The sequence below is a fragment of the Nicotiana sylvestris genome, chromosome 2 (genome assembly GCF_000393655.2).
Source record: "Nicotiana sylvestris chromosome 2, ASM39365v2, whole genome shotgun sequence".
Lineage (NCBI taxonomy): Eukaryota > Viridiplantae > Streptophyta > Magnoliopsida > Solanales > Solanaceae > Nicotiana > Nicotiana sylvestris.
The window spans coordinates 167094236-167121264 of NC_091058.1; the positions used below are offsets into that span (position 1 = coordinate 167094236).

Sequence of the window (27029 nt, forward strand, 5' to 3'; positions counted from 1 at the left end):
TAGTCGAAACATGATAAAATAATCCAAAGTAACAGATAATATCATAAATACGCGAAAGAACAACCCAACACAGCCTGATACCGGGGTGTCACTAGTCATGAGCATCTATATAACCTAACACAAGTCTGAAGAGTCTACAAAATATTAAAAATGTCTAACAAGAGATAGAAAAGATAAAGAGGGAGAAACACGGGTCTGCGGACGTCAAGCAGCTACCTCGTGAACTCCGAATGTCCGCCGAGAGCTCTCAACTCGCACTGGCAGGATCAACAACGCCTGAATCTACACACAGGAATGCAAGGAGTAAAGTGAGTACTCCAACTCAGTGAGTAACAAATGTAAATAAAGACTGAAAGCAAGAAATCACGTAAGGCAGAAAGCATTCTATAATGAAGCAGTAAAACCATTTTAAATCAGTAAACCAGTGAAAGATAGGTAAAATCCTTTAACTCAACGTAGTTTCATGAAAAGCATTTTTCAATAATTAAGCAGGTGATTGACAGTCAATTATGAAAAGTAAACACATAAAGGCTCGCCCCTCGGGCAACATATCAGAACAGTACCAGCCCCTCGGGCAATCACATAGAACAATACCAGCCCATCGGGCTCAATCTCACATCACAATGGGTACCCGCGCTCACTGGGGGTGTACAAACTCCTGGAGGGACCCCTTATGGCCCAAGCGCAATATCAAGCCACCTCGTGGCGTCATCACTAGGCCCTCGGCCTCATAGCAATCAAGCCACCTCACGGCGTACATATCTCAGGCCCTCGGGCTCATAATCAGTATCAAATGTTCCCTCACAACATAGGCCTTCGGCCTTACTTAGTCAAAAATCCTCACAAGCCATACGAGCAATAGTAAAACAGTGTTTCTTAGTCCAAACATTATTTAAAAATATCATTTAAGTATTAAAACTGAGTAAACATGGCTAAGTACGAAAACAATGGAAAATAACATGACTGAGTTCAAGTATAAAGTTAAAATAGTGAGGAAATATCAATAAAAATTCCCGAAGGGTTCAAATAGTTGGCACAAGGCCCAAATATGGCATTCAACCCAAATCATGATGATAGCAAATAGATTTCAGTCAAATACGCGGTAAAATAGTCATTCGGGACGGCCTAAGTCACAATCCCCAACAGTGCACGACCCCACGCTCGTCATCCAGCGTGTGCCTCACCTCAATATAGCACTACAATGTGTTATCCGGGGTTTCAAACCCTCAGAACATCATTTACAATCATTACTCACCTCGAACCGGTCAAATCTCTAGTTCGCGACACCTTTGCCCCTCGAATCAGCCTCCACTCGTATGGAATCTATCCAAAATTAGAATGAGGACGTTAAAATATGCTAAGGGGACGAAGCCCAAGCAAAAATAATCAAAATACGACACTAATCCCGAAATTATTAAAACTCAACCCTCGAGCCCGCGTCTCGAAATTCAATAATTTTTACATCAATAGATTCCTTATCTCCCCACGAGTTCATACATATCAAAAGTTCTCAAATCCGACCCCAAATGGTCCTTCAAATCCCCAATTAAAGGTCTAATTTTTCAAGCCCTAGTTTCCTTAATTTTCACCCTTAATCTCCACTAAAACCATGATTAAACAATGAAAAAGTAATCTTAAACCCAAGTAATTAAGCTTAGGGGACTTACCCAACTGATATCCTTTGATTCCTTTCGAAATCCTATGCCTTAGCCTCTTTCCCGTCTTAAAAAATGGAGCATTTTGCAAAAATTCGCGAAGAAAGAATTATATACCTTCTGGCCAGGGATTTCCGCATCTGCGAGCCCATAGCCGCTTCTGCGGTACCGCACATGCGGCCAAATTAACGCTTCTGTGGTTCCTCACTTAAATGGCCCAATCCGTATCTGCGGTCAACTCTCCGCACCTGTGCCTTCGCAGGTGCGGTCACACTACCGCATCTGCGGTTCCTGACGATTCCTCCAAAATCCGCTTCTGCGGCTCCTCTTCCGCACGTGCGGCGTTGCACCTGCGGTCTCCAATTTGCAGGTGCGGAAATACCAAAAGCAGCTGAGATTCTGCAACTTCACAAGTCTCAACCTCTCCGTCAACCATCCGAAATCACCCCGAGGCCCCCGGAACCTCAACCAAACGCACAAACACATCCCAATATCTTATTCAAACTTGTTCCAATCATCAAAACACCTCAAACAACATTAAATCAACCAAAACATATCGGATTCAAGCCAAATTTCCTAAAATCTTCCAAATTACGCTTTCAATCAAAAATTCAACCAAAACACGTCCGAATGACCTGAAATTTTGCGCACACATCCCAAATCACACAACGGAACTACTGCAACTCTCGAAATTCCATTCCGATCCCTATATCAAAATCTCGCCTACCAATCGGAAATCGCCAAAATATCAACTTCGTCAATTCAAGCCTAAATCTACTACGAACCTCCAAAATTCCTTCCGATCATGCTCCTAAGTCGCAAATCACCTCCCGAAGCTAACCGAACCATCGGAACTTACATCCGAGCCCTCTAACACATAAGTCAACATCCGGTTGACTTTTCCAACTTAAGCTTTCTTAAAAGAGACTAAGTGTCTCAAACCCTTCCAAAATCATTCCGGATTCGATCCGACCAACCCGATACCACATAACACAGATAAACAAAGCATAAAGAAGCAAAATTGGGAAAAACGGAGCAGTAACTCATAAGACTGCTGGCCGGATCGTCACAGTATTAATATACGATCATTTAATAGAAGATTTTTATAATAAATATAACTACAAATATCACCTTATAATAAATTTTCTTATAATAAATATTACCTTATCAATCTATCATATAATCTCTCATCATCTCAATAATGAGATATAGTAGATAAATGTGATAATGTGAACAACTATCCAACTGTAGGAAAATTTCAGCTAAAAACCTTAGCTAAAATATGAACTTCAAAAAGAAAAGAAGAAGAATAGTCAAGAAGGAAGGAAGAGTACCGAAACATTAAGAGTAGATCACCTGTTGCATTCCAGTCATGATAGCAGCCAGTTGTTCTTGAATCCTTTTGGCTACTTCTACATTGATCTGGTTGTCTACTTTCGCATTCACGTGCTCAAGTTGCTCTTCCAACTTCCTTTGCAACTCTTGTTCCATGTTACTTTTTAATTCGGCAGCCATTTGTTCACGTTCTTCTTGCAACTTTCGATTCACCTCAGCTTGCATTTCTTGACGCACAGTTGCCATAGCAGAAGACACACTAGCCTCTTCCTCTCTAATAAATATATTTTCACCGTCGATTCCTCTACTTCTGCAAAAGGCCTTGTACCACAAGTATGCTTAGTTATCTGCTTTTCCCTGTTCTTTCTATTTCTCTCGTTTACAGGCTGCACTAAGTCAACAGATTATGAAACCATTATTCAAAGAGTAGTGAACCAAACACTATTATTAAGTTACCTTAAATTCAGAACTTCCAAAATACTCTACTAGGTATTTCCAGTCCTCGAGCTCAACATCTTCAGGTCGATGAGATAATATATTTTCATCAGCAATGTGGCGAGAGTAGTGACTGCTCAATCGAGCTTTCCATGCTCTAAAAGCCTTTGCATAGTAATGATGACAAAGGTTGGCAACACATGCTCTCGCACACTGTCGAGAACTTCAAACTTATCCTGAACATATATAAATGTAACATTATATTGATTTTAACTACAATAATAAACCATGTAATTTGAAGCCAACACAATATTGAAAATAACTTGTTACCTTAACCTTTAACCACATTGTTACTCCATATTTTGAAGCAATCTTTTGTCAATTCCCATCCCGGAATGAGATAGTGCTCCTCGTGATCAAACCACAGTAATTAACAATATCTCTTGCCCTAGCACCTACTGCTCTATCAATGTCATATGGGATCGTAATTGTGATTTTTCCGCCGTACTTAGTTTTAATATCTACAGTTTTAGATTTATATTTTCCTCTTCCTCTCTTTTTGTTCCCGGAAGAAACTGCAAAGGAATAAAAATATACTGACAAAGTATAGTATTGATACTTGTACCAGTCAATTTAAGAAATAATATATGTGGCCAATATATATATGTGTAGTAATTGTCTGTATTTTCATGCCTGCAGATAAAGTGTCTAATTAGTGTGGCTATCCACTTCTCTTTTAGTTTAAGCTACTTGGCTGTGTTTTATATGTGTATTTGCTACATCTCACTTGGTTTTAATAGATATCACCTGGCTGAAGTAGAGTTCAATGAGGAATATCCCACTTTTCGTTTAAATGTTGTGTTTTATAAGTTTCCAAATAACTCAATGCAAATTATTAGCTGAAATTATATTCTGTCAACTCACAGGCATTCACATACAGGAAACGCCTCAGCCTTGTAGCAAAACAAACCTTAATGGTGCTCCAGGTTCGTCATCTGTAATTAAGCTGCATAGAAGTCATCGGTCTAAGAAGGTTGTGGAAAAAAGGCAAATTGAGATTGTAGAGCTGTTGAACAACAACCATGAAAGGAGCAGAAGTAATTTAATGACTGAAAATGGAGCAGTTACAAGGTTAAATCCTGGTTTAATCGGTTTTCATCCGGTTCATGCAAATGTAAATGCTGATGTTGGAGTATGCAGAGGCTATATCCCTCACTTATGTAATGGTAAAGTGAACAGCACTGAGATGACTCAGGTTCAGGAGCCACAGTTCAAACTGTTCGACAATTTAAAACAGAGTCAGCAGAAACCATCAAATGGAGGTAGTTACACTAAAGGGAAAAATAAAAAACTAACCTGCACTATCACTTTCAGCTTCTGGAGAAGGATACACACTTCTGTCAAGATTTCTTGATGAAACTGTCTCTACAGAAGGTCTCTGCAAAGGGTTGCTTTATATTTTTCCTTTCTCTATAGGTTCTTGACAAGGATTATTTGATTCTCCTGTCTCTAGGGATGCTCTAGTATTTCCCCTTAGTTGCAATTGTGGCTGAGACGTCGCTCCAGAATTGCCACGTCCACGTCCAGTTCCACCTCGACCTTTGCCTCGTCCTATTCCTGTCATGTTGAACCTCCTACATGATATAGAAAAAATTAGTAAGAACAAAGGCACAATTAGGGGTAAGATCTTATCATTATACAAGAAAAATTAAAATTAAGGTTAGTGCACGTAGAAGGAAGGTAAGAGAGAAGAGAGTCCACTGCGTCTGTAGCAGAGATCAAACGACAGAAAGGAATTAACACTTTCTCCTTTTCTTCTCAAATCATTGCTTCAACTTATCACTACGAAACAACCCAAGTATAATGCAGCTACAAGCTCAAACAACATCAGAATACTTCCACTATGAACTATCAAGTCATCATTTTATCTAGGCATTAGAACATATAATTAAGCATCAGCACAATACAAATGTGTCTATCTGATTCATGTACCAACACTTGTTTGGTTAGAACTGCTAGTGATAATATCTCTTTATGTGCCTTTTCATTCCGTTATGGCAGTTAGAAACACTTCTTCTACAAAGGGACAAATACATGAGCTACAACAGACCTTTAAGCACAACGACCTGCCTATTGTCAACTTAATGGGAAAAAATTTGGTGTGAACTTGCTGACAAAGATGAGGTTCATCTATTAAGTATGTTCGAAATTTAAAAATTTGTAAACCGCACACCGACCAAATAACCGATTAAACCGAAAATCGAACAATAAAAAAAAATATCAAGAAAAATGAAGACCCATAACACCTAACATCACATTTCACGGTTTTGAGTGAAATACCAAACATGCAATCATCAAAAGGTCTAAAATTTTAGAAAGAAGTTTTCAACTTAGCAGCGAAAGAGCAGTCGACACTGAGAAAGAGCTTTAGGCGATGGCTATTCAAGAAAAATTACTTCTGATTCCTGCATATTTTCAAATGGGTCAGAGAAATTAAAGGTGAAATAGAAGAAATATTCATTCTTGCTAACTGCATATACCTAAAAACGTAATTGTAAAAGCTGTTTTTGCATTTGGAGATTCGATTGTGGATCAAAAATCAAATCAAAATCAAAATTAGGGATTTGCTAGTACCCCAATTATCTCGATAATCAAAGCATAAACCTAAAAGCAAATCGAAAGCTACAACCTTAACAAGCACAGTAAAGAAGAACCCAGAATTATTTTTAGGATTTGTAGATAAAGATTTAAAGACCAAAACCCCAATAGTCAAAACCCCAAAAATCAGAAACAAAAGAAAATTAAGTAAAAAACTTACTTAATTTGAGAATATAAGTAAAGACTGATAAAGTATCTACCTTAAAGTTTTGTATTGCAAATGTCGGCAACCACTTCAACGTTTTGCAGAAATCACTTGGCATGTCCCGTTTTCTTTTTAAGGTTTAGTTGTTACACGTAAATATAAGTACAGCTTGGGAAAATTAGTTTTAACAAACTTCTGATTCAGTCTTTAAGGTAGATACTTTATCAGGCTTCACCGAAACCGAAAGCTCGGATCAGAAAAACCCAGAATTATTTTTAGGATTCAAACACATACCTAATTTAAGAATATAATTTCTGATTAGGGCTTTGGGTATCGGTTTACATTTGAGATTTAAGGATAGATTCAAGAGATTTGAGGAAATTGAATGGATAATTTTTAATAAGAGTGGGAGAAAACCCCTTTTGTTGAAAGAGATTGAGGGAAGCTGCAGAAGTATCCCATGTTTGTTCTCTGTAAAGGTGTTTTTGCTTTCTTTCTTTTCCTTCTTTTTATTTAATTAATGTTAAGTGAATTTTTTTTTTTAATTATAGTAGCGACCTAGTCGCTTCAAAAGACACCAAGCATCTGGTACTTCTGGCTGCCTTTCCACTCCTCACTTTGGTTTCCACCAAGCCAATCCAATCTGCCTCTTGCGTTCTTATATAATCTTTGGCCTTTCTCTACTTCTCGACTTTACCGATCTTTTTGACATTCCATATAAGGACCTTCAGGGGCGATATTTTTTAAGTCGCTACTAAAATATTGGAGCCAAATTTTTGTTAATAGCGGGAACTAAAAATTAAGGATTTAGTGGCACATATTAGAGGCGACCTAAGAAAGTCGCTACTAAAAAATAAACCTTTTGTATCGACTTTTTTAGAGTCGCCACAGTAAATATGATATTTGTAGCAATAAATAAAGTCGCCACTAAATATTGCCACTAAAGGACAGATTTCTTGTAGTGACATGACTTTGTTTTTTGAGTTACATTAGAATGACCAAGGGTGGGGCAGAGTGTGGGGTGGGGTTCAGGGGGTGGGTCGGGTAGCAGGGTAGGTAGAGGGGCAAGGGAGCATATAGGTTGAGAATCGGGTCATGGAACATAGGTTCACTAACGAGTAAATCCATAGAGTTGGCGAAAATCCTGCAGAAGAGGAAGATTAATATAGCGTGTGTCCAGGAAACTAGGTGGGTCGGATCGAGGGCGAAAAACGTGGATGGGTATAAGTTGTGGTACTCTGGTGTCCTGAGGGGTAAGAATGGAGTGGGTATCCTGGTAGATAGCCATCTTAGGGAGTCCGTGGTAGAGGTCAGGCGGGTGAATGATAGGCTAATGACTATAAAGTTGGTGGTGGGTGAGGGTACTTTAAATGTCGTTAGCGCGTACGCACCACAAGCAGGCTTGGATGAGGATATTAAAAGGCAATTTTGGGAGGGGTTGGATGAGATTGTTCGTAGTATACCGCCTTCTGAGAGGTTATTCATAGGAGGAGATTTCAATGGTCATATTGGGTTATCTGCAGGTGGGTACACTGAGGTGCATGGCGGATTTGGTTTCGGAGAGCGGAACGGAGGGGGCATTGCGCTGTTGGACTTTGCCAAGGCTTTCGATCTAGTCATTGCAAACTCGAGTTTTACGAAGCGGGATGAACATTTGGTTACTTACCAAAGTTCGGTGGCGAAGACTCAGATTGACTATCTACTCCTCAGGAGATGCGACAGAAGGTTGTGCGAGGACTGCAAGGTTATCCCAGGTGAGACCCTCTCAACGCAGCATAGGCTTTTGGTGATGGACATTTGTATTAGGATAAGGAGGAAGAAGAGGTCAGTACAAGGACGCCCCAGGATTAGGTGGGGCGCCTTAACTAAGGATAAAGCTAAAGAGTTGGAAGGAAGGTTATCGGCAATGGGAGCTTGGAGAAGTAGTGAGGACGCAAACACAATGTGGTCGACGACTGCGGACTGTATAAGAAAGGCGGCGAGAGAGGTGTTAGGGATATCTACGGGACACTATGGTGGACACAAAGGAGATTGGTGGTGGAATGCAGTTGTCCAAGGTAAAGTGGAAGCAAAGAAGGCGGCTTACCTAAGGTTAGTAGGGAGCACTGACGAGGAGGAGAAGAGAGAGAACAGTCAAAGGTATAAGGTAGCTAGGAAGGAGGCGAAGATGGCAGTGACAGAGGCTAAAACGACAGCTTTTGCTCGTCTGTATGAGGAGCTAAGGAACAAAGGTGGGGAGAAGAAGTTATTCCGACTCGCTAAGGCGAGAGAGAGGACAACTCGGGATCTGGACCAAGTGAGGTGCATAAAAGATGATGACGGCAAAGTTTTGATGGGAGATGACCAGATTAAGAGGAGGTGGCAGACCTACTTTCATAAACTTCTAAGTGAAGAAGGGGATCAGGATATTATACTTGGGGAATCGAGGAATGCCGACAGTCACCATGAAGTAAGTAATTGTAGGGACATTGAGATCGATGAAGTCATGGAGGCAATGCGTAAGATGAGAAGGGGCAGAGCTACCGGGCCAGACGAGATTCCGGTTGAACTGTGGAGGTGTGTGGGTCAAGCAGGCTTGGAATGGCTTACTGCATTGTTTAGTGTTATATTCAAGACTAATAGAATGCCTGAAGAGTGGAGGTGGAGTACAATGGTCCCGTTGTATAAGAACAAAGGTGATGTCCAGAGCTGTAACAACTATAGGGGCATCAAATTACTAAGTCATACCATGAAAGTTTGGGAGAGAGTGGTAGAAATGAGAGTGCGAAGGACGGTGTCTATTTCAGACAACCAGTTCGGGTTCATGCCGGGACGATCTACCACAGAAGCTATCCACCTTATTAGGAGGATGGTGGAACAGTACAGAGATAAGAAGAAGGATCTCCACATGGTGTTTATTGATCTGGAGAAAGCGTACGATAAGGTTCCTAGGAAGGTCTTATGGAGCTGCTTAGAGGATAAAGGGGTCCCGAGTAACTATATTAGGGTGATTAAAGACATGTATGATGGAGCTAAGACTCGGGTTAGGACAGTAGGAGGCGACTCTGAACACTTTCCAGTTATTACGGGATTGCACCAAGGGTCTGCGCTCAGCCCATTCCTATTTGCCCTAGTGATGGATGCACTGACTCATCATATTCAAGGGGAGGTTCCATGGTGCATGCTATTTGCTGATGACATTATTCTAATTGACGAGACAAGAGGCGGCGTCAACGAGAGGCTAGAGATTTGGAGACATGCTCTTGAGTCTAAAGGTTTCAAGTTGAGTAGGACGAAGACGGAATACCTCGAGTGCAAATTTGGAGTTGAGCCGACGGAAGCGGGAGTTGAAGTGAGGCTTGACTCTCAAGTCATTCCCAAGAAAGATAGTTTCAAGTACCTTGGATCGGTTATTCAGGGGATCGGGGAGATTGACGAGGATGTCACACACCGTATAGGGGTGGGGTGGATGAAGTGGAGGTTAGCGTCGGGAGTTTTGTGTGACAAGAAAGTTCCACCGTTACTAAAAGGTAAGTTTTATAGAGCAGTAGTTAGGCCTGCCATGTTGTATGGAACTGAATGTTGGCCGGTAAAGAACTCACACACCCAGAAGATGAAAGTAGCAGAGATGAGGATGTTAAGGTGGATGTGCGGGCATACAAGGATGGATAAGATTAGGAATGCAGATATTCGAGAGAAGGTGGGTGTGGCCCCCATGGAGGACAAGATGCGGGAAGTAAGACTCAGATGGTTTGGGCACATTCAGAGGAGGAGCACTGATGCACCGGTGAGGAGGTGTGAGCGACTGGCTGTAGTGGGCACGCGGAGAGGTAGAGGGAGACCTAAGAAGTATTGGGGAGAGGTGATCAGACATGACATGACGCGACTTAGGATTACGGAGGACATGGCCCTTGATAGGGAATTATGGAGGTCGAGCATTAAGGTTGTAGGTTAGGGGAGAGGGTGAATATTTCTACAGCACAACTGAGAGAGACTATCTAGTTAGGAGTTAGACTAGGAATGTCAGTGGTCGTCTATTGATGCAGGGCTTTACCTTCTAGTTGTACTATACCAGCCATCTAATTCGTATTTCGTATTTCGTATGTCGTATCCTGTATTTCATATTTCGTATCTCCTATATATTGTTGTTATTTTATTACGCATTTTTATGGTACTAATATATTATCTCCTATTGCTTTTTTTGAGCCGAGGGTCTCCTGGAAACAGCCTCTCTACCCTTCGGGGTAGGGGTAAGGTCTGCGTACATATTACCCTCCCCAGACCCCACTTGTGGGATTATACTGGGTCGTTGTTGTTGTTGTTGTATTAGAATGACCAATACTTTCTGCTTCTGTGGTATTGGAAACTTCATTTCTACTGCGTTAGGTAAATATTAGAACAAAAACAAAAAAATACTATGATTAAATATTAATAATATACAAATCTAACAAAACTGAATACTATAGTTTAATATTAAGAACATAAAAAGTTCACAAAACATTTAATTCAAGAGTAGGGTTGAGTAGTTCTTGCTAAAAATATTTCTCTTCATATGCAATTTCTCCCATCCATTATATGCAAGTAATTATATAGTTGAGGATTCATTTTGTATTTCCTTTTCAGGTATTGTTGTCGCTTGCTTCAGCTCTTTATACCACTGCAACCAAGAGGAAAGAGCAAAGAAATATATCATATTTTTTTGCTTTTGTTCCTAATATAATACTTATTGATTACGGAAGGGTACCCAAGGTTGGTTCAATCTGAAAGTTGAAACAGTAAAAACTAAAAGGAGGGAAGAATCCCAATTTTATACAGAATCTTACAGAACATTGTCCATTTAACTTAAGGAAAAAAAATTAGATGACTGTTGTCTTTAGAGTTGCTGGAGCAAAGCTAACATATGTAACATAAGGTGTAATCTCTTCATCGCAGGTTCACATGTGCCAAACAATCATTGTGCAATGCTCAAAGCTAATGACTTTGGGTGGGGATTTTTCTACTATTCCAGCTTATAGATAATTCAGAGTTTAAGAAACAGAAAGTTCATATCATTTTATTGCATAAGATAGGTCTTCAACTTCTACTGTAGATTAGTTGAATTTCCTAGACACTGAAATGTCAATAGCATAATTATGTGTGGCTGCTTCATCAAACAGAGTCTCCAGCAATTATGCTAATGGTATTTTAAGTTAAAATCAGCCATAAGATCACATTCTCTAATTTCTCTGGTTCCTCTGAGCTCATCCAAATTAATGACATGAAGTCCAAACAACCAGCATAAACAGAAAATCGAGATAATTTTGTATGACTAATCAGAGAGTGACACTTGGAATAATTTGTCAAGCAAAGCAGTCTGGAAATGTCAAATGGGTGAAGTTAATTTTTCAAAAGACATTAATACATTATCAACTTGCATTATTTCAAAGCGCTAAATCTAATCAATTGAACGGTACAGAGAAGTTAATAGGGGCCAAAGTTTCTAGAGTGAGAACCTCCCCCTTCTCACTAAAATCCCAAACATGAACAACTCAATAACCTCTAACTTAATCCCTCCTAAGCCCCCTGACATAATCCATCACAACCTACCACAAGATGTTTTGGAAAATCCAGCGTCCTTCAAGGACAAATTGACGGAAACAAACCCAATGGATTTTGCTCCCACAATTGAACAAGAATACATACTCCACACCACCAACTCAACGGATGAGAAGGAGATTGTGCACAACCCAGTAGGCAAAAAAAATGGTGTCCTAGAAATTCCTCTTTCAACGGAAGATAGACAACGTATCTATGAACTGTGAAAATTTTCCATCATTAGTAGTAGGAAAACGTATGCTACATCATTATCTAAAAAAGAAAATTCAAGATCTATGGAGTCCAACAGAAGACTTCTCTCTCATTGATCTTGGAGAGGACTATTATATTATCAAATTCAAGAAGAAGGAGAACATGGATAAAGCCATCCACTCAGGTCCATGGTTTATAAATGACCACTTCCTGTCCATCTCCAGATGGGAACTAAACTTTGTGGCTAAAAATGAAAAATTAACCACATCAGCTGTTTGGATTAGACTTCCTCAATTGCCAACAGAGTTCTATGATGGCAAGATCCTGGAAAAAATTGGCAATGCAATAGAACGCCTACTAAAAATTGACATATGTACATCAACTACCCTTAGAGGTCGATATGCAAGAATTTGTGTTGAAATTCCTCTGAAAATCCCAGTCCAACCCTACCTTTTTGTTGGAAAACATAAGCAATATATTCATTATGAAGGGGAAGACTTTCTTTGCAAGAATTGTGGTCGTTTTGGTCACACAATGAGGCAGTGCAGTTATATCTAGAAACAATGCACTGATCCTCCCCATGCAGGACAAGCTCATCAACCTATGACTACAAATGAAGGGAAAGAAGAGGAATGAATCACTGTTTCATTCAACAAAAAGAAAAATCAAGGCAGAAAATTCCCTACTCAACCTTCCATCAACCAGGTTAAAGGCAATGGTCCAGGTATTTCGGTTAAATTTTTCAGTGCTAATACAGGTAAATACTTGGACACTCAACTGCTTCAATATAAAACTAAAGATCATCCTCCCCCTAATCAACCCTCAAAAGTCACTGATCAGCCTATTAAGAAACAATATAATTCTCCATCAAAAAACCACTACATTGACAATAAGCAAATGGTTTTGCCAAAACCCACCATGGCTAATACTAATCTTCTTAGTAAAAATAAATTTACTCATTTAAATGATGACTTGGCATTAGAAAACATTGACACTTGTATGAGTGATTTACAAGTGGCTCCAACTGATACTAACCAAATAGAAAATATCGATGCCATGCAAATAGGCCCTATCATGGACGTTTCTAACCCTCCCTCTAATCCTACCCCTACTGCCCTAAACCCACCCCTTAATAACTCAAAATATTTTGTTATCCAAAGGATCTCCACAAGATCCTCCCTTAAGATATGGCAAGATCCCCCCGCACCTTGCATGTTGGCCAAATGGCAACGATTGTAGAAGAGAGTAGCCAAATGGACACTCCCTTAGAAAACTTAAAAATAGCAATTAAGTGTCCTATAAATCAAGACCTAGAGCAACCAAAAGACATGAACTTGTAAGAAACAATCATTGGTTCTCCAACCAATCGGCTAACCTCTTCTTCTACCCAAAATCCCACGCCTACTACCAGTGCATTAAATACTTCTTCCCCTACCCAAAATGCCAAGAGTTCCTTCATCCCTAAGAAGAAGGAATCACCTAATCCAAATCCTACGACAACACAGACCTCTCAACATGGAAAACATTCCCCCCCTCCCCCCATCCTCAAGAACAACCCCAGATAATTTACGCTCAATCATCCCAATCTCAAGACTACCAACCCACGAGTTGGATGGAACTAGGTCTCATGGGCCATGCAATATCGTTCACGGTCCTAATCAATGGCCAAGAGGCTATTGTGATCCTCCACAACACCTAATATCTAGCACAACTCATCACGGAGGGAATGAGGTTAGCCATGAACAACTATCTCAATCAAGTATGGCTCAACAACATTATCCACCCGATGGCGCCATCAATGAAGCCTCAAATGGCTCAAGTAATGAGAGAATAATGGAGCATGTCACCCCAGTTCAGCCCCATAAACCCTCAAAATGCCCTGTTGGATCTTCCCTTCTTTCCAACAGAGATGTATACTCAGCTCAACCCCATCTTTCTTCCTTAGGACATCAACCAGGGGAACCAAGAGATGCCAGTCCCCCCTCTACCCCCTCTAGTACCCCCATATCAACCACAAGTCGACCCCATACCCGAGCTAGTGGAGGCAGAAATGGAGGAGGACGATGTCCCTCTAAACCTACACTTAGGGCCAACCCTAGAACTCTCAAATCTAGACGGAATAAGAGGCACGAGAAGAGGCATGTGCTCAATTGCCCGTTGGCCCTATACAAGTGCTCAATGGATATCCGTCCTCCATACGACCCAACAGTGGGCAACAAGGCGATGATTCTAGTTCCTTTGATGAGAAGGAATCTTGTCCAAACAGGAGGGCTACGAGAGAATGGAGAGATGGTAAACCCTGAATCTAATTTAGCCATGAATCATCCTACAAATTTTATAATATGGAATATACGGGGAGGGAATAATGACAATTTCCGGAGAAACTTTAGGGAGATGCTTGACACACATAGGCCGTGTATGGTGACTTTGTTGGAAACAAGGATGGGTAACTATGCAGCCATGCTTAATGAGTTTGGGTTCACTGAGATGATTGAAGTTCCATCGGAGGGGCAGTCTGGTGGTATGGTAATGATGTGGAAGGATGACATAATCAACGTTCAAAATGTTGTTCGTAGGGGTCAAGAGATCCATGCAACCATAGAGGTAATTCCTATACGTAAACCTTGGCTTTTTACTTCCATATATGCTAGTACTTGTATTCACAATAGAAATATTATGTGGGAACACCTAGAAAGTATTAGCAATTCTTATAAAGGACCTTGGTTAGTAGGTGGTGACTTTAATGACATTTTAGCCGCTAGTGAGAAATTTGGTGGCAAACCTATTAAGGAGAGTAAAGCTAGATACATATGGTCCAAAATCAATAAGTGTAACTTGATCGACCTAGCCTTCAAGGGAAGCAAATATACTTGGACAAATAATAGACATAACAAGAAGGGTCGTTTTTTAAAAAGACTTGATAAAGTCTTCGAAAATGAGGAATAGATTGAACCCTTTCCTAAAAGCTCTATTATTCACTTGCCTAGGACCCACTCTGACCACAATCCTATCCTTATAGAATTGATTCCAAGGAATAGGTCACCCTATAAGGTTCCATCTAGACTAGAAACCTTTTGATGTAAACATCCGGAGTTTCAGACAATTGTCAAAAATAATTGGAATGATAGAGATTACTTTAAAGCTAGCCTCAATTTTGTAGATAAGTTAAAACCTTATAAAGATAGTACCTTTGGCAACATCATGGGAAGGAAGAGAAAATTGTTAGCTAGACTCCAAGGCATTCAAACTTCTAATAGCTATGCTACCGGCTCTTTCCTTAGGAATTTAGAATTAGACCTTCAAAATGAATTCAATGATATTCTAAGAATAGAGGCAGATTACTGGAAGCTTAGGTCTAGGATCATGTGGCTTAATGACGGAGACTCAAATACAAAATTCTTCCATGTCTCAGCCACCAATAGGAAAAGAAGAAACAAAATCAATTACTTCAAAGATGAGGCAGGTGATTGGATAAATGATCATAGCCAAATTATGTCTCATGTTCAAAATTATTTTACCTCTACATTTACTTCTTCTCACTCACATTCTATCTGGGCTAACCCCCTAAATCCCCAATCCAGATGTAATAAGATAAACCTAGACAATCTAGACACCCCCTTCTAGACAATGAAATTAAAAGAGCTGTCTTCTCGTTCAAACCTTTTAAATCTACTGGTCCAGACGGTTTGCACCCCTTCTTTTTTCAAAAATATTGGTATCGCATAGGGCAATCAATTAGCAATCTTTGTCATGATATTTTTAACAATCAAGAAATCCCTCCGGAAATAAACAAAACTCTTCTCTGCCTCATTCCCAAAATCCATAATGCCAACAACATTAAAAATTTCAGACCTATTGGCTTATGCAATACTATCTACAAACTAATCACCAAGATTCTAGCCAACCGTCTTAAACCTTTCCTAGATCAATTGATCAGTCCATATCAGGCTAGCTTTATGAAAAACAGAAGAGCGTCTGATAATGCTATCATCATCATCCAGGAATTGATTTCTAAGTTTAACAAACTGAAAGGCAAACAGGGCCATATGATTCTTAAAATCGACTTAGAAAAGGTTTTTGATCGTTTAAAATGGTCTTTTGTTTGTCACACCTTGGATTACTTTAATTTCCCTCCAAAATTTTCCAAATTATTATTGAGTTGCATTTCAACCAGTAAAATAGCAATCTTAGTTAACGGATCTGTTACGAATTACTTTCAACCAAGTAGAGGTATTAGACAAGGAGACCACATCACCCCCTATATCTTTTTCCTCTGCCTAGAAATGCTCACTATATATATAGAACATCAAGTGGACATCAAGAATTAGGACCCTATATCCTTAGGTTATAAATGTCCAAAAATCTCCCACTTATTATTTACTGACGACCTTACACTAATGGCTAGAGCTAATGATAAATCTTGTCAAGCTATTAAAAATGGCCTTGACCAATTTTGTTCTCTATCTGGTCAATGTATCAACACTACAAAGTCAAAATTATTTTTCTCCAAAAATTGCAACCATACTCTTATCAGAGACATTACCACTATGTTAGGAATTAAGAGAAGTAACAGTTTTGGCTCTTACCTAAGTTTCCCTATCTTACACCATAGCCCAAAACCTAGGGACTATCAATTCCTTATTGATAAAATGAGAACTAAACTTGTCTCATGGAAAATGAAATTCTTTAATTTGGCAGGAAGAACAACCCTTGCAGCTTCATGCCTTAATTCCATCCCAAACCATTACATGCAATACACCCTCCTCCCCAGGAAAACCCTAAAAGATCTTGATAAAGTCCAAAGGGACTTTATATGGGGTAGCACAAGAGAGAAAAGGAAAATTCACATGGTGAACTGGCCTACCATATGCCAACCTAAACCATACGGTGGCTTAGGCATCCACAAGGCTCTTAATAAAAATCTATACACTCTAGCTATCTAAAGTTGGAGACTTCTCACAAATGCATTAACTCCTTGGGCAAAGCTTATCATCTCTTACTATTGTAATAGTTCCTCTATGAATAGATCCTCCTTCATTTGGAAAAGCATTTGCAAAGGGTGGAAAATTTGCTCCAAGGGCATCTTATGGTCCCCCCACTTTCAATCCAATCTTAACTTATGGGAGACCAATTGGATCCCAAATTTTGGTAATCTAAGGAATCATATAATAGCCCCCCCTTCCTCCAAGGATATTTCAACAAAAATCAGAGATATCTTTGATGGTTCCAATTGGAATTTAGACTGCTTAACCCTCTCTCTTCCTCCGGACTTACTAGCTAATATCACTAAAATAAAAGTCCGTCTTAAAGGTCCCTCAATGACTTACCTATTTGGTCTCTCACCACTAAGGGGGTTTTTACTACCAAGTCTTGTTATACGCTTCTGGAATCTCCTAATAACATTAATTTAGACTTAGACTGGATTTGGAAATTGGACTGTCCCAATAAAATCATATTCTTCCTATGGCAATGCCTTCACAATCAAATTCCTTGCAGAAAATACCTTTCATAGATTGGACTAAACATTAACCCTAACTATCCCATCTGTAAAAGCCCTTATGAAGAATCAATTGAGCATATCTTCCTAGAATGCAAAGTTGTCAACAAATTTTGGTCCGACCTTCAATGACACCACCATATTAATCAAAATTGGAAACACTGGCTTACCCAAATAAAGGACCTAAACTTTCCCTTAATCATGATTTCCTAAAATGGAACACTTACTTTCCCTTCATCATTTGGCACCTGTTAGCGGAAACGTAAAAGAAAGAACACAAGATTTAACGTGGTTCGGATCAAAATAATCCTACGTCCACCAGAGAACAATTGTCCTTTTAATATTAACAAAGGAAGGGGAGATTTCCCAATTACACTTAAGAGAATTTCTCTCTTAACTCTCTACTCACTACAATGTATTGTATTATTTTGGGATGATTTCTACAAGTGAAGGAGTGCATCTATTTATAGAGGTAAAGACCTCCTCTTGATGTCATTGCTGACATCAAACTACCTCCTCTTGATGTCATGGGTGACATCAAAGGAGGAAGCTTCCTCCTAGCATCCACACCAACTCTTTCCACCAACTCTTCCAATTGGCATGCCATTGTTGACTAAACATAAACCAACATTTTCAGCATGCCATTGTTAACTAAACATAAACCAACATTTTCAATCTCCACCTTGGTTTGCGTTTCGAGCGTGTGAACAACTCTGGCCAAAACTTCTAAGCTTACTGGGCAACCCCGTTGTAAGAAACAAGAAGAATCAAACCATTGTTGAACATACCACCTCCACCTAGCAACTGTTCTCTTCGGAGTTGCATCAGTTGATGCACACCCCCGCCAAGTCCTTGCAGTGTGCAAACTTAGCGAGCGGGACTATCTTGGTCAACATGTCTGCAGCATTATCATCTGTGATAACCTTCACGACCTTGATAGTTCCCTCATCAATAACATCTCGAATAAAATGAAATCTGACATCAATGTGTTTAGTGCGCTCATGAAATCTCTGATTTTTCATTAGATGAATAGCACTCTGACTATCACATCTAAGAGTTGATTCCAGCTGAACCAAACTCAATTCCGCTACTAAACTTTTCAACCAGATAGCTTCCTTTACCGCCTCCGCTGCTGCCATGTATTCTGCTTCTGTCGTAGACAAAGCGACAATCGACTGCAAAGTCGACTTCCAACTGACGGCACTGCCAACGAGGGTAAAGATGTATCCAGTTGTGGACCTTCTTCTGTCAAGATCTCCTGCATAGTCAGAATCCACATAACCGAGAATTGAAATACCTGTACCACTTTTTCGAAAGGTAAGACCAACACCAGAAGCTCCTTTGAAATATCTCAATATCCACTTGACAGCTTCCCAATGCCTCTTTCCTGGGTTGGACATGTATCTACTTACCACACTTACAGATTGAGCAATATCTGGACGTGTGCATACCATAGCATACATAATACTACCAACTGCACTGGCATAAGGAATCTTTGACATATGCTCCACCTCATCCTCGGACTGAGGCATTTGTGACTCTGAAAGTTTAAAATGAGGAGCTAATGGTGTACTTACAGGCTTGCACGTTTGCATATTGAATCTCTCGAGAACCCTTTCAATATACCTCTTCTGAGAAAGATGTACAACATCGTCTTCTCTTGAAATCTCCATACCAAGGATTTTCTTTGCAGCTCCTAAATCCTTCATGTCAAATTCCTTACTCAATAGTTTCTTCAAAGCATTTATCTCTGTAATGTTGTTAGCAGCAATAAGCATATCATCAACATACAACAGTAAATAAATCATTGAGTTACCAGACATCTTCTTGTGATACACACAACTATCAAATGCACTCCTTGAGAATTCATGTGTAGTCATGAATGCATCAAACCTCTTGTACCACTGTCTAGGGGATTGCTTCAAACCATACAAAGACTTCTTTAGTTGGCATACGTGATCTTCTTTTCCCTCAGCTAGGAAACCTTCAGGTTGATCCATATAGATTGTCTCTTCTAGATCACCGTGTAAGAAAGCAGTTTTGACATCAAGCTGTTGAAGCTCCAAGTCAAATTGTGCAACCAATGCTAGTAGCACGCGAATTGAGCTATGCTTCACGACCGGAGAGAAAATCTCATTGTAGTCAATTCCCTCCTTTTGGCTGAAACCTTTTGCAACCAATCTCGCCTTGAACCTAACATCTTCCACTTCAGAAATTCCCTCTTTCTTTCGGTAGACCCACTTGCATCCAACTGTCCTCTTCCCCTTTTGTCTTTTCACTAAGACCCATGTCTGATTCTTGTGAAGAGACTCCATCTCTTCAGTCATGGCTAACCGCCATTGTGCGGCATCCTTGCAAGAAGTTGCTTCAATATACGAGGAGGGCTCCAGATCTTTAATCTCTTCTTGTGCAGCTACGAACGCATATGCAATCAAGTTTGCTTGATTTATAAGGCGTTCCGGTTCTCGTGTTTGCCTCTTCTCCCTCCCCTTCGCAATTGTGTATGGTTCATTGACAGCAAGTTCTTCAACGCCTACATCTTCTGACTCATCTTTAACCTGGAGTCTCTTGATCCTTTTCCTTGGCAAGCTCCACCGGAAGCTCCACCTGCTCGTTGTTCTTGTTTCCTGAAAACTCCACGGAAACTTTACGGGAATCAAGTATAGAGGATTCATCGAAGGTGACATCTCTACTAACTATAAATTTGAGTAAAGACAAACACCAAAGTTTGTACCCTTTTACTCCATCCACATACCCTACGAATATGGCCTTCTTAGCCCTTGGTTCAAGCTTTCCTTCATTAACGTGATAATAAGCTGGACACCCAAATACTCGTAAGTATGAATAGTTAGAGGGTTCACCTGACCATACCTCATTCGGAGTCTTAAAGTCAATTGCCGATGCTGGAGATCGATTGACAATATGAGCAGCAGTGTGAACTGCTTCAGCCCAAAATACTTTGGACATTTTGGCTTGTAAGAGCATACAACGAGCCTTTTCAAGAAGAGTTCTGTTCATTCTCTCGGCAACTCCATTCTGCTGTGGGGTATGCCTGACAGTCCTATGTCTTGAGATCCCATGAACCTTGCAGAATTCATTAAACTCTTCATTGCAAAACTCCAAGCCATTGTCTGTGCGAAGATACTTGATTTTCCGCTCCATTTGATTTTCAATCAAAATCTTCCACTCTTTAAATGCTTCAAAAGCATCACTTTTTGCCTTCAAAAAATACACCCAAACCTTTCGTGAGAAATCATCAATAAAAATGAGAAGATACCTCTTTCCGCCCTTCGATGGAAGTTTAGAAGGACCCCATAAATCTGAATGGATGTAGTCTAGCACTCCTCTTGTCTTGTGTTTGCCAGTGCTGAAGCTGACCTTCTTCTGCTTCCCTAGAACGCAGTGCTCACAGAAGTCAAGCGTGCTGATCTTCTCACCTTCCAAAAGTTTACGATTGCTCAACATCTCCAGTCCACGTGCGCTCATATGACCCAGTCTCATGTGCCATAGTCTTGCCTTGTCATCATTAGATAACTGCACTGTAGATGCATTTGCAGAGCCAACAATGGTGCTTCCGGCCAATGTGTAAAGGCCATTCTCCAGCTTGCCTTTCAGCATGACTAAAGAACCTTTAGTCACCTTCATAGTTCCTGCTTCGCTCATGTACCTGTAGCCTTGTTCATCCAGAGTACCCAAGGAGATCAAATTCTTCTTCAGATCAGGAACATGACGGACTTGTGTAATAGTCCTCACGATTCCATCATGGCAGCGAACCCGAACTGAGCCAATGCCAACTATTGCACAAGTTGCATTATTGCCCATTACTACGGTTCCTCCACTTTTCTCGTAGCTGCTAAACCAGTCTTTTCGGAACGTCATATGCAGAGTACAAGCAGAGTCTAACACCCATTTGTTTTCATAACTACTATTATTATTACACGATGTTGTTAGTACATAATCATTATCAAAATTATGTACCTGTTCAACTGTAGATGCACTCGCCTTTTCCTTGGACTTTGACATTGGGCAATCTCGTTCAAAGTGCCCCTTCTTGCCACAACCCCAACACTCTGTATTCTTCTTGTTCACACGAGACTTTGATCTGTGCTTTGATTTGGTCTTTCCCTGTTGGCTAGTCCGGCCTCTTACAAAGAGGCCACTTGCCTGGTCATCTCTATCTCCTTCAATGTGCCTCCGCACATCACTAGAGTTAAGTGCCTGCCGCACTTGCTCAAGCTTGATAGGCTCCTTGCTATACATCATTGAATTCTCAATATCACGATATCCTGAAGTCAATGAGAATAGCAAAGCACATGCAAGCGTCTCCTCCTCCCTTTTAATTCCTGCAATCTGTAAGTCCATGACAAGTTTATTAAACGCATCTAAATGATCTTGTAACGAAGTACCTGGCCCCATCTTAAATGTGTGAAGACGCCGTTGTAACAACATTCTTGTTGTCACTGATCGGTCTTGGTATAGCCCTTCTAGCTTTTCCCACAACTGTTTGGCCGTCTCTTCGGTACCCGTACTCACTTCACAAAGCACGTTAGGTGCAAGGGATAGTTGGATTGCACTCAATGCATCCCCTTCAATCTTCTCCTTGTCGGGAGCTGATATATCCGTAGGATACTTTCTGTCAATAGCATGGATTGAACCTTCCCTCCGCAGTAACGCCATCATCTGGATCTTCCAGATATTGAAGTTGTTGCGTCCATTGAATCTATCAATTTCAAACTTCATGGAACTCATATTTGCTTGTTCTTCCTCCTTGGATCGTTAAAGGATCCTGTCGCTCTGATACCAATTGTTAGCGGAAACGTAAAAGAAAGAACACAAGATTTAACGTGGTTCGGATCAAAATAATCCTACGTCCACCAGAGAACAATTGTCCTTTTAATATTAACAAAGGAAGGGGAGATTTCCCAATTACACTTAAGAGAATTTCTCTCTTAACTCTCTACTCACTACAATGTATTGTATTATTTTGGGATGATTTCTACAAGTGAAGGAGTGCATCTATTTATAGAGGTAAAGACCTCCTCTTGATGTCATTGCTGACATCAAACTACCTCCTCTTGATGTCATGGGTGACATCAAAGGAGGAAGCTTCCTCCTAGCATCCACACCAACTCTTTCCACCAACTCTTCCAATTGGCATGCCATTGTTGACTAAACATAAACCAACATTTTCAGCATGCCATTGTTAACTAAACATAAACCAACATTTTCAGCACCTTTAGGTTAACAGAAACAGTAATAATCACAGTAATACTACCAACTAGATTAGTAGTTCTCAAATCATGCAAAGGGCCATAGACTTTAAATTACTCACGGAAAAAATCTCTATTCACCCTCCCAAATTACCAATAAAAATAAATTGGTTCAAACCTCCTAGGGGTTGGTTCAAATTGAATGTTGATGCCACTTTTCATAGCTATAATCAAAATTGTGGTTTAGGTGGTGTTTCAGAAACGTAAATGGTAACTGGGTAGTTGGTTTTACAAAACCAACCCATGCAAATGGCTCACTAGCAGCAGAATTGAAAGCTCTACGAGAAGGTCTAAGGACAGCAAATGAGTGGAATCTCTACCCAGTTGAAATAGAGACAGACTGCTTAGAGGTAATCCAGGCCTTACAGAAAGGTAATAAATTATTTAATAAAACTGTTAATGATTACAGGTCCTTAATGCACCAGCAGAGGGTTACTCTCCAGCACACTTTCAGGCAGGGGAATAGGATTGGTCACCAACTAGCAAAAAGGAGCCTAGGAATAGATAACCAAGTTTTTGGAGCAGCAGGAAGAAGTAATGCTCAGAAAACCAGTAAAAACGTTTTTGTTGAACCACTAATGGATGTAATAGATTTTGTGGAAAGTGATAGACTAGAAACTACTACCCATGAAAAGTTGTTATGCAATGAAGCTTGCCAACTGTTAGCAAGCTTAGGGAACCAATGCGTCCTTCGTGACGCATCTTATGTTAACCATGTACTAAATGTTCCTTAGTTATATATATATCTAAATCTAAGCAATCTAAGAGGTAGTTTTACCGTATGACACATTATATAACAAGACAAAAAAGATAAGTTCCCTGTCTAGTACCGTCTTGTATAGCTACTTAACTCTCTTCCCTCAATAATCTAGAGTGCAGATATATATCTAACCCAATGAAGTTCAACTTATTATACTTTCAAAAAGAAATCAAGAAGCAAAAAAATTGAAAATATTAAAATATTACTCACATTGACCATAGGCATGCAGAGGGCTGTATTTCTTGCACTAGCACCATGAACAAATCTTTCCAAATTAATTACCTCCTCAATGCCAAGTAATTTGAGCAAATATTCGTTGTAGTTTTCATAAGAAGGGAAATTGATAGCCTTAAAAGGAGTTGTCCGTAGAATAACAACTATCTTGATGAGGTGCAAAAGATTTTCTGCTCAACACGAACTATATGCTTCAGCTTTTTTGAGCGAAAAAAAAAGCAACAAAAGTTTTGAACCAAAAATAGTTCAGAAAAACAATGGCAAACAGTCAGAAGGTCCACAAAATATGGAACACACTGCAATTATAAGTACGGATATTAAAAATATAACACACTCAATACCAAAGTACAAAGCTTCAAGCTAGTATTACTATCATTCAAATTGCAAATTTCAGATTCGCAACCCATAAAGCAACACTTTAAGCACATAAAAAATATTTTTGTTCAAAATGCATCAAGTTTGTTCAGCATTAAGATATGGCATCGCATTGATCCATATTCATCAAATAAAAAAATAATATGCTTGACTGTTTTTTTAATAAGTATAATATGCTTGTGTTGTCTTTGCCACTGGATTACACTATTTTTATAAGAGGAGGTTAAATTATCAGCCCCTCTATAAGATAAGAACGGTTGAGTCTCTTTTAACTCCAGAGCAATATCTTTCATAAAGAGAAATATTTGTAATCATATCCCCGATATTTCTGAGTTTTGGATCAATATGCAGCAAAAAATGTAATAGCCAACTGCAAGCAAGCATCGGTTTGTGATGCCACCTTTTTTTTCCATCCATATTAGCAACCATTTTAATAGAAAAATATAGATGATCCGCATTATTTTGTGAAAACTAAGAAAGAGTAGGATTTCTCACTACATTAAATAATGTAGGCGATGAATCAGCAGTTTTCTACCATAAGGAGAAGGCTTTAATATCTTCTCTAAAAAGGATATGAATTGTTCTCAATTTAATCGCAGCTCTTATATGAATTAAAAGTGAATCTATGTTTTTGCAGTCAAAAGCTGGAAAACAGAATAGAGTCAACATATGAAGCTCAAGCACTTCTCCAAAATAAAAGATAGTATGACTTACGTTGTTAAAATCTACTTCTTTCATAATAATAACTGAAACTGCATGCAACTCCTCTTTCAGTAATATTTATTTTAAAATGGCTTTATCATTTGTGTCTCTTTTAATTTATATAGTTGAGGAGAAATATAACTTCTAATGGCAGGGAAACCCTCATGACCCTCTAGTAAAACTCAGTTTCAGTGCCTTTTTTTGACAAAGCAAATTTCTAGGCTAACTGGTAGTCTTTACAGTTGTCACTTTATAAAAAAAACAGTCCGAATCTGAGAAGTTTTGAACAGAGGATCTATTACGTACATTTCAAGATGTGATAGTAAATGCCACATCCTCAAAACCGTTTTATGAAACCTGCAATAAAGTTTATTAAAATAATAAAAAGATTTTCTATTTCAAATAAAGGATTCGTATGCAGGAAAAAGTTGTATATTCAGGTCATTGGTTAAAATTTGGTTGACTACATAATATATACGAAATTCTTCCGACATGCATAAGTTGTTAGTTAACATTCACAAGTAGAAAAGCTCCTCTTATTGCTAAGTCTAAGAAAGTTTTCATTTCGGAAGAACATAAATATTCTTTTGAATTTCTTGAGTTACCATTTAAAGGCAAATGAAACAGATAAAGGCGCAGCTTTATAAGACTTGCTTGTATGGCTATAAGAAAGAGGAAAAAGTGACAGATATCTCTTGTAAAGTCATTATGAGCATCATCTATTCTCTTTATACCAATGACCCCTATTTTAGGATAGCTGAAATTTTATCATATACCATAATTTTGTCACATATAGGGAATCAGTAACAAAACAATACATGCTTGAACCTTTTTTAGTATCAAATTACGGCATGCAAATAGGGATTATTTTTTAACTGATTAAAGAAGTTTGTGGACATGTTATTCTGGAAGGTTGATAATCCTGCACCAGCTAATTATCTATTCATTTCAGCCCTCATGAGACTACATAAACCCGTCAAAAACTAAATCTTTCGCTTTAATTAAAAGCTAACACAATTTATTTGTACCAAAGATACAAACTTTACCCCATAACAGCACCAAATAACAAAACTTCAAAAGGTTTTGATACTTCAATTACCATAACAATAACATGCATGGACGGAACCAAAGGTAAAAATACAGAGATAAACAACCAAATGGGATATAAAGAGATTGAGAAACAAAGATTGATTTATTTGAGAAGAAGAGCGTTGGAGGAGACAAAATGGGTAGATCTTGCAAACGGTGGTAAGCTTCCAATCTGATTCTATTCTTAAATTGATTATGGACATGCATGTCCTTAACAACATGAGTCAACTTACATGTGCAATAATATGAGAAATCCCATATAAATTTGGAATTAAAAGAGAAGTAAAGCTCAATTTGCAACAGAAACGCACTTTAAAAAAAGTAAAAATATCACCCAGTTGTTTCAAGAATATTGTCAAACAACCTCAGCATTATTCAAATTGATACCCCGTAAAATTTCATAATTAATAATTGGGTGAACCTAAAAAGGGAAAAATAGGGGAAAGAAAACTTAGCAGAACTGAAAAAATTAGAGTACGCATAGTATTTTTCGAGAGTGAAGCTAGAATGACAGCCAATGGAAACCCTGAATGCTTCAATAATCTTGAAAAGCTTCGAAGAAATGTATAATTTCAGTACCTTTTGGGGAAATTTACTATTCCTCACACAATGCAAAATCAATAGTAGCTTTACTTACCAGTTAAAGGAGATAGTAAATAGAGAAATTCATCTGAATCACCAAATTAAGTGTACAATCTGTTGCGATTTTCGTTAAGGGAAGAAGCATTAACTTTGATTATCCAAAAAATTGAATTGTGCACCTGTTTTCAAACCAAACCAATGTACAAATTGATACTATCATCACTATACATGTAGAGATCCAACAGAAAAATATTCAAAGGAGCACAAAAATTAACAGATTTCAATTAAAGTGCCATCATCAATAGCCGGGTGCGTTAAACAAAGAAGAAAATGCAGAAAACTCACTAATTGGAAGATAAAGAAATTACAACTAACTTGAAATCAACCGGAGAAATCTGAAAGAAAACGAATTCAATGTCTCTAGAGGAGCAATGGAAAGGAGGATCATAATTAGTTCTAATAGTAGGAGTTTCTAGATTGTACTACGGATAGCAGTAGGGAAAGTGAAAAATATACGTGTTAGAAA

At 39.0% G+C, this 27029-nt stretch overlaps 1 protein-coding gene across 22 annotated transcripts; it reads right to left on the reverse strand.

The window, feature by feature from the left end:
* Positions 1-27029, reverse strand: LOC104231137 (uncharacterized). Of its 22 annotated transcripts, none has more exons than XM_070168307.1 (8): positions 26879-27029; positions 25139-25189; positions 23732-23925; positions 3756-5059; positions 3447-3661; positions 3012-3376; positions 1256-1323; positions 1-282 (listed from the first exon to the last, which is right to left on the reverse strand). In XM_070168307.1, exons 6-8 carry the CDS (start codon positions 3234-3236, stop codon positions 267-269), a joined length of 309 nt encoding a protein of 102 aa, XP_070024408.1. In that variant the 5' UTR covers positions 3237-3376; positions 3447-3661; positions 3756-5059; positions 23732-23925; positions 25139-25189; positions 26879-27029; the 3' UTR covers positions 1-266. The 22 variants fall into 22 exon arrangements, 21 of the variants coding, with proteins under 21 accessions (XP_070024408.1, XP_070024410.1, XP_070024407.1 ...); XM_070168309.1 differs by having other exon boundaries at positions 23732-23952; XM_070168306.1 differs by having other exon boundaries at positions 25139-26682.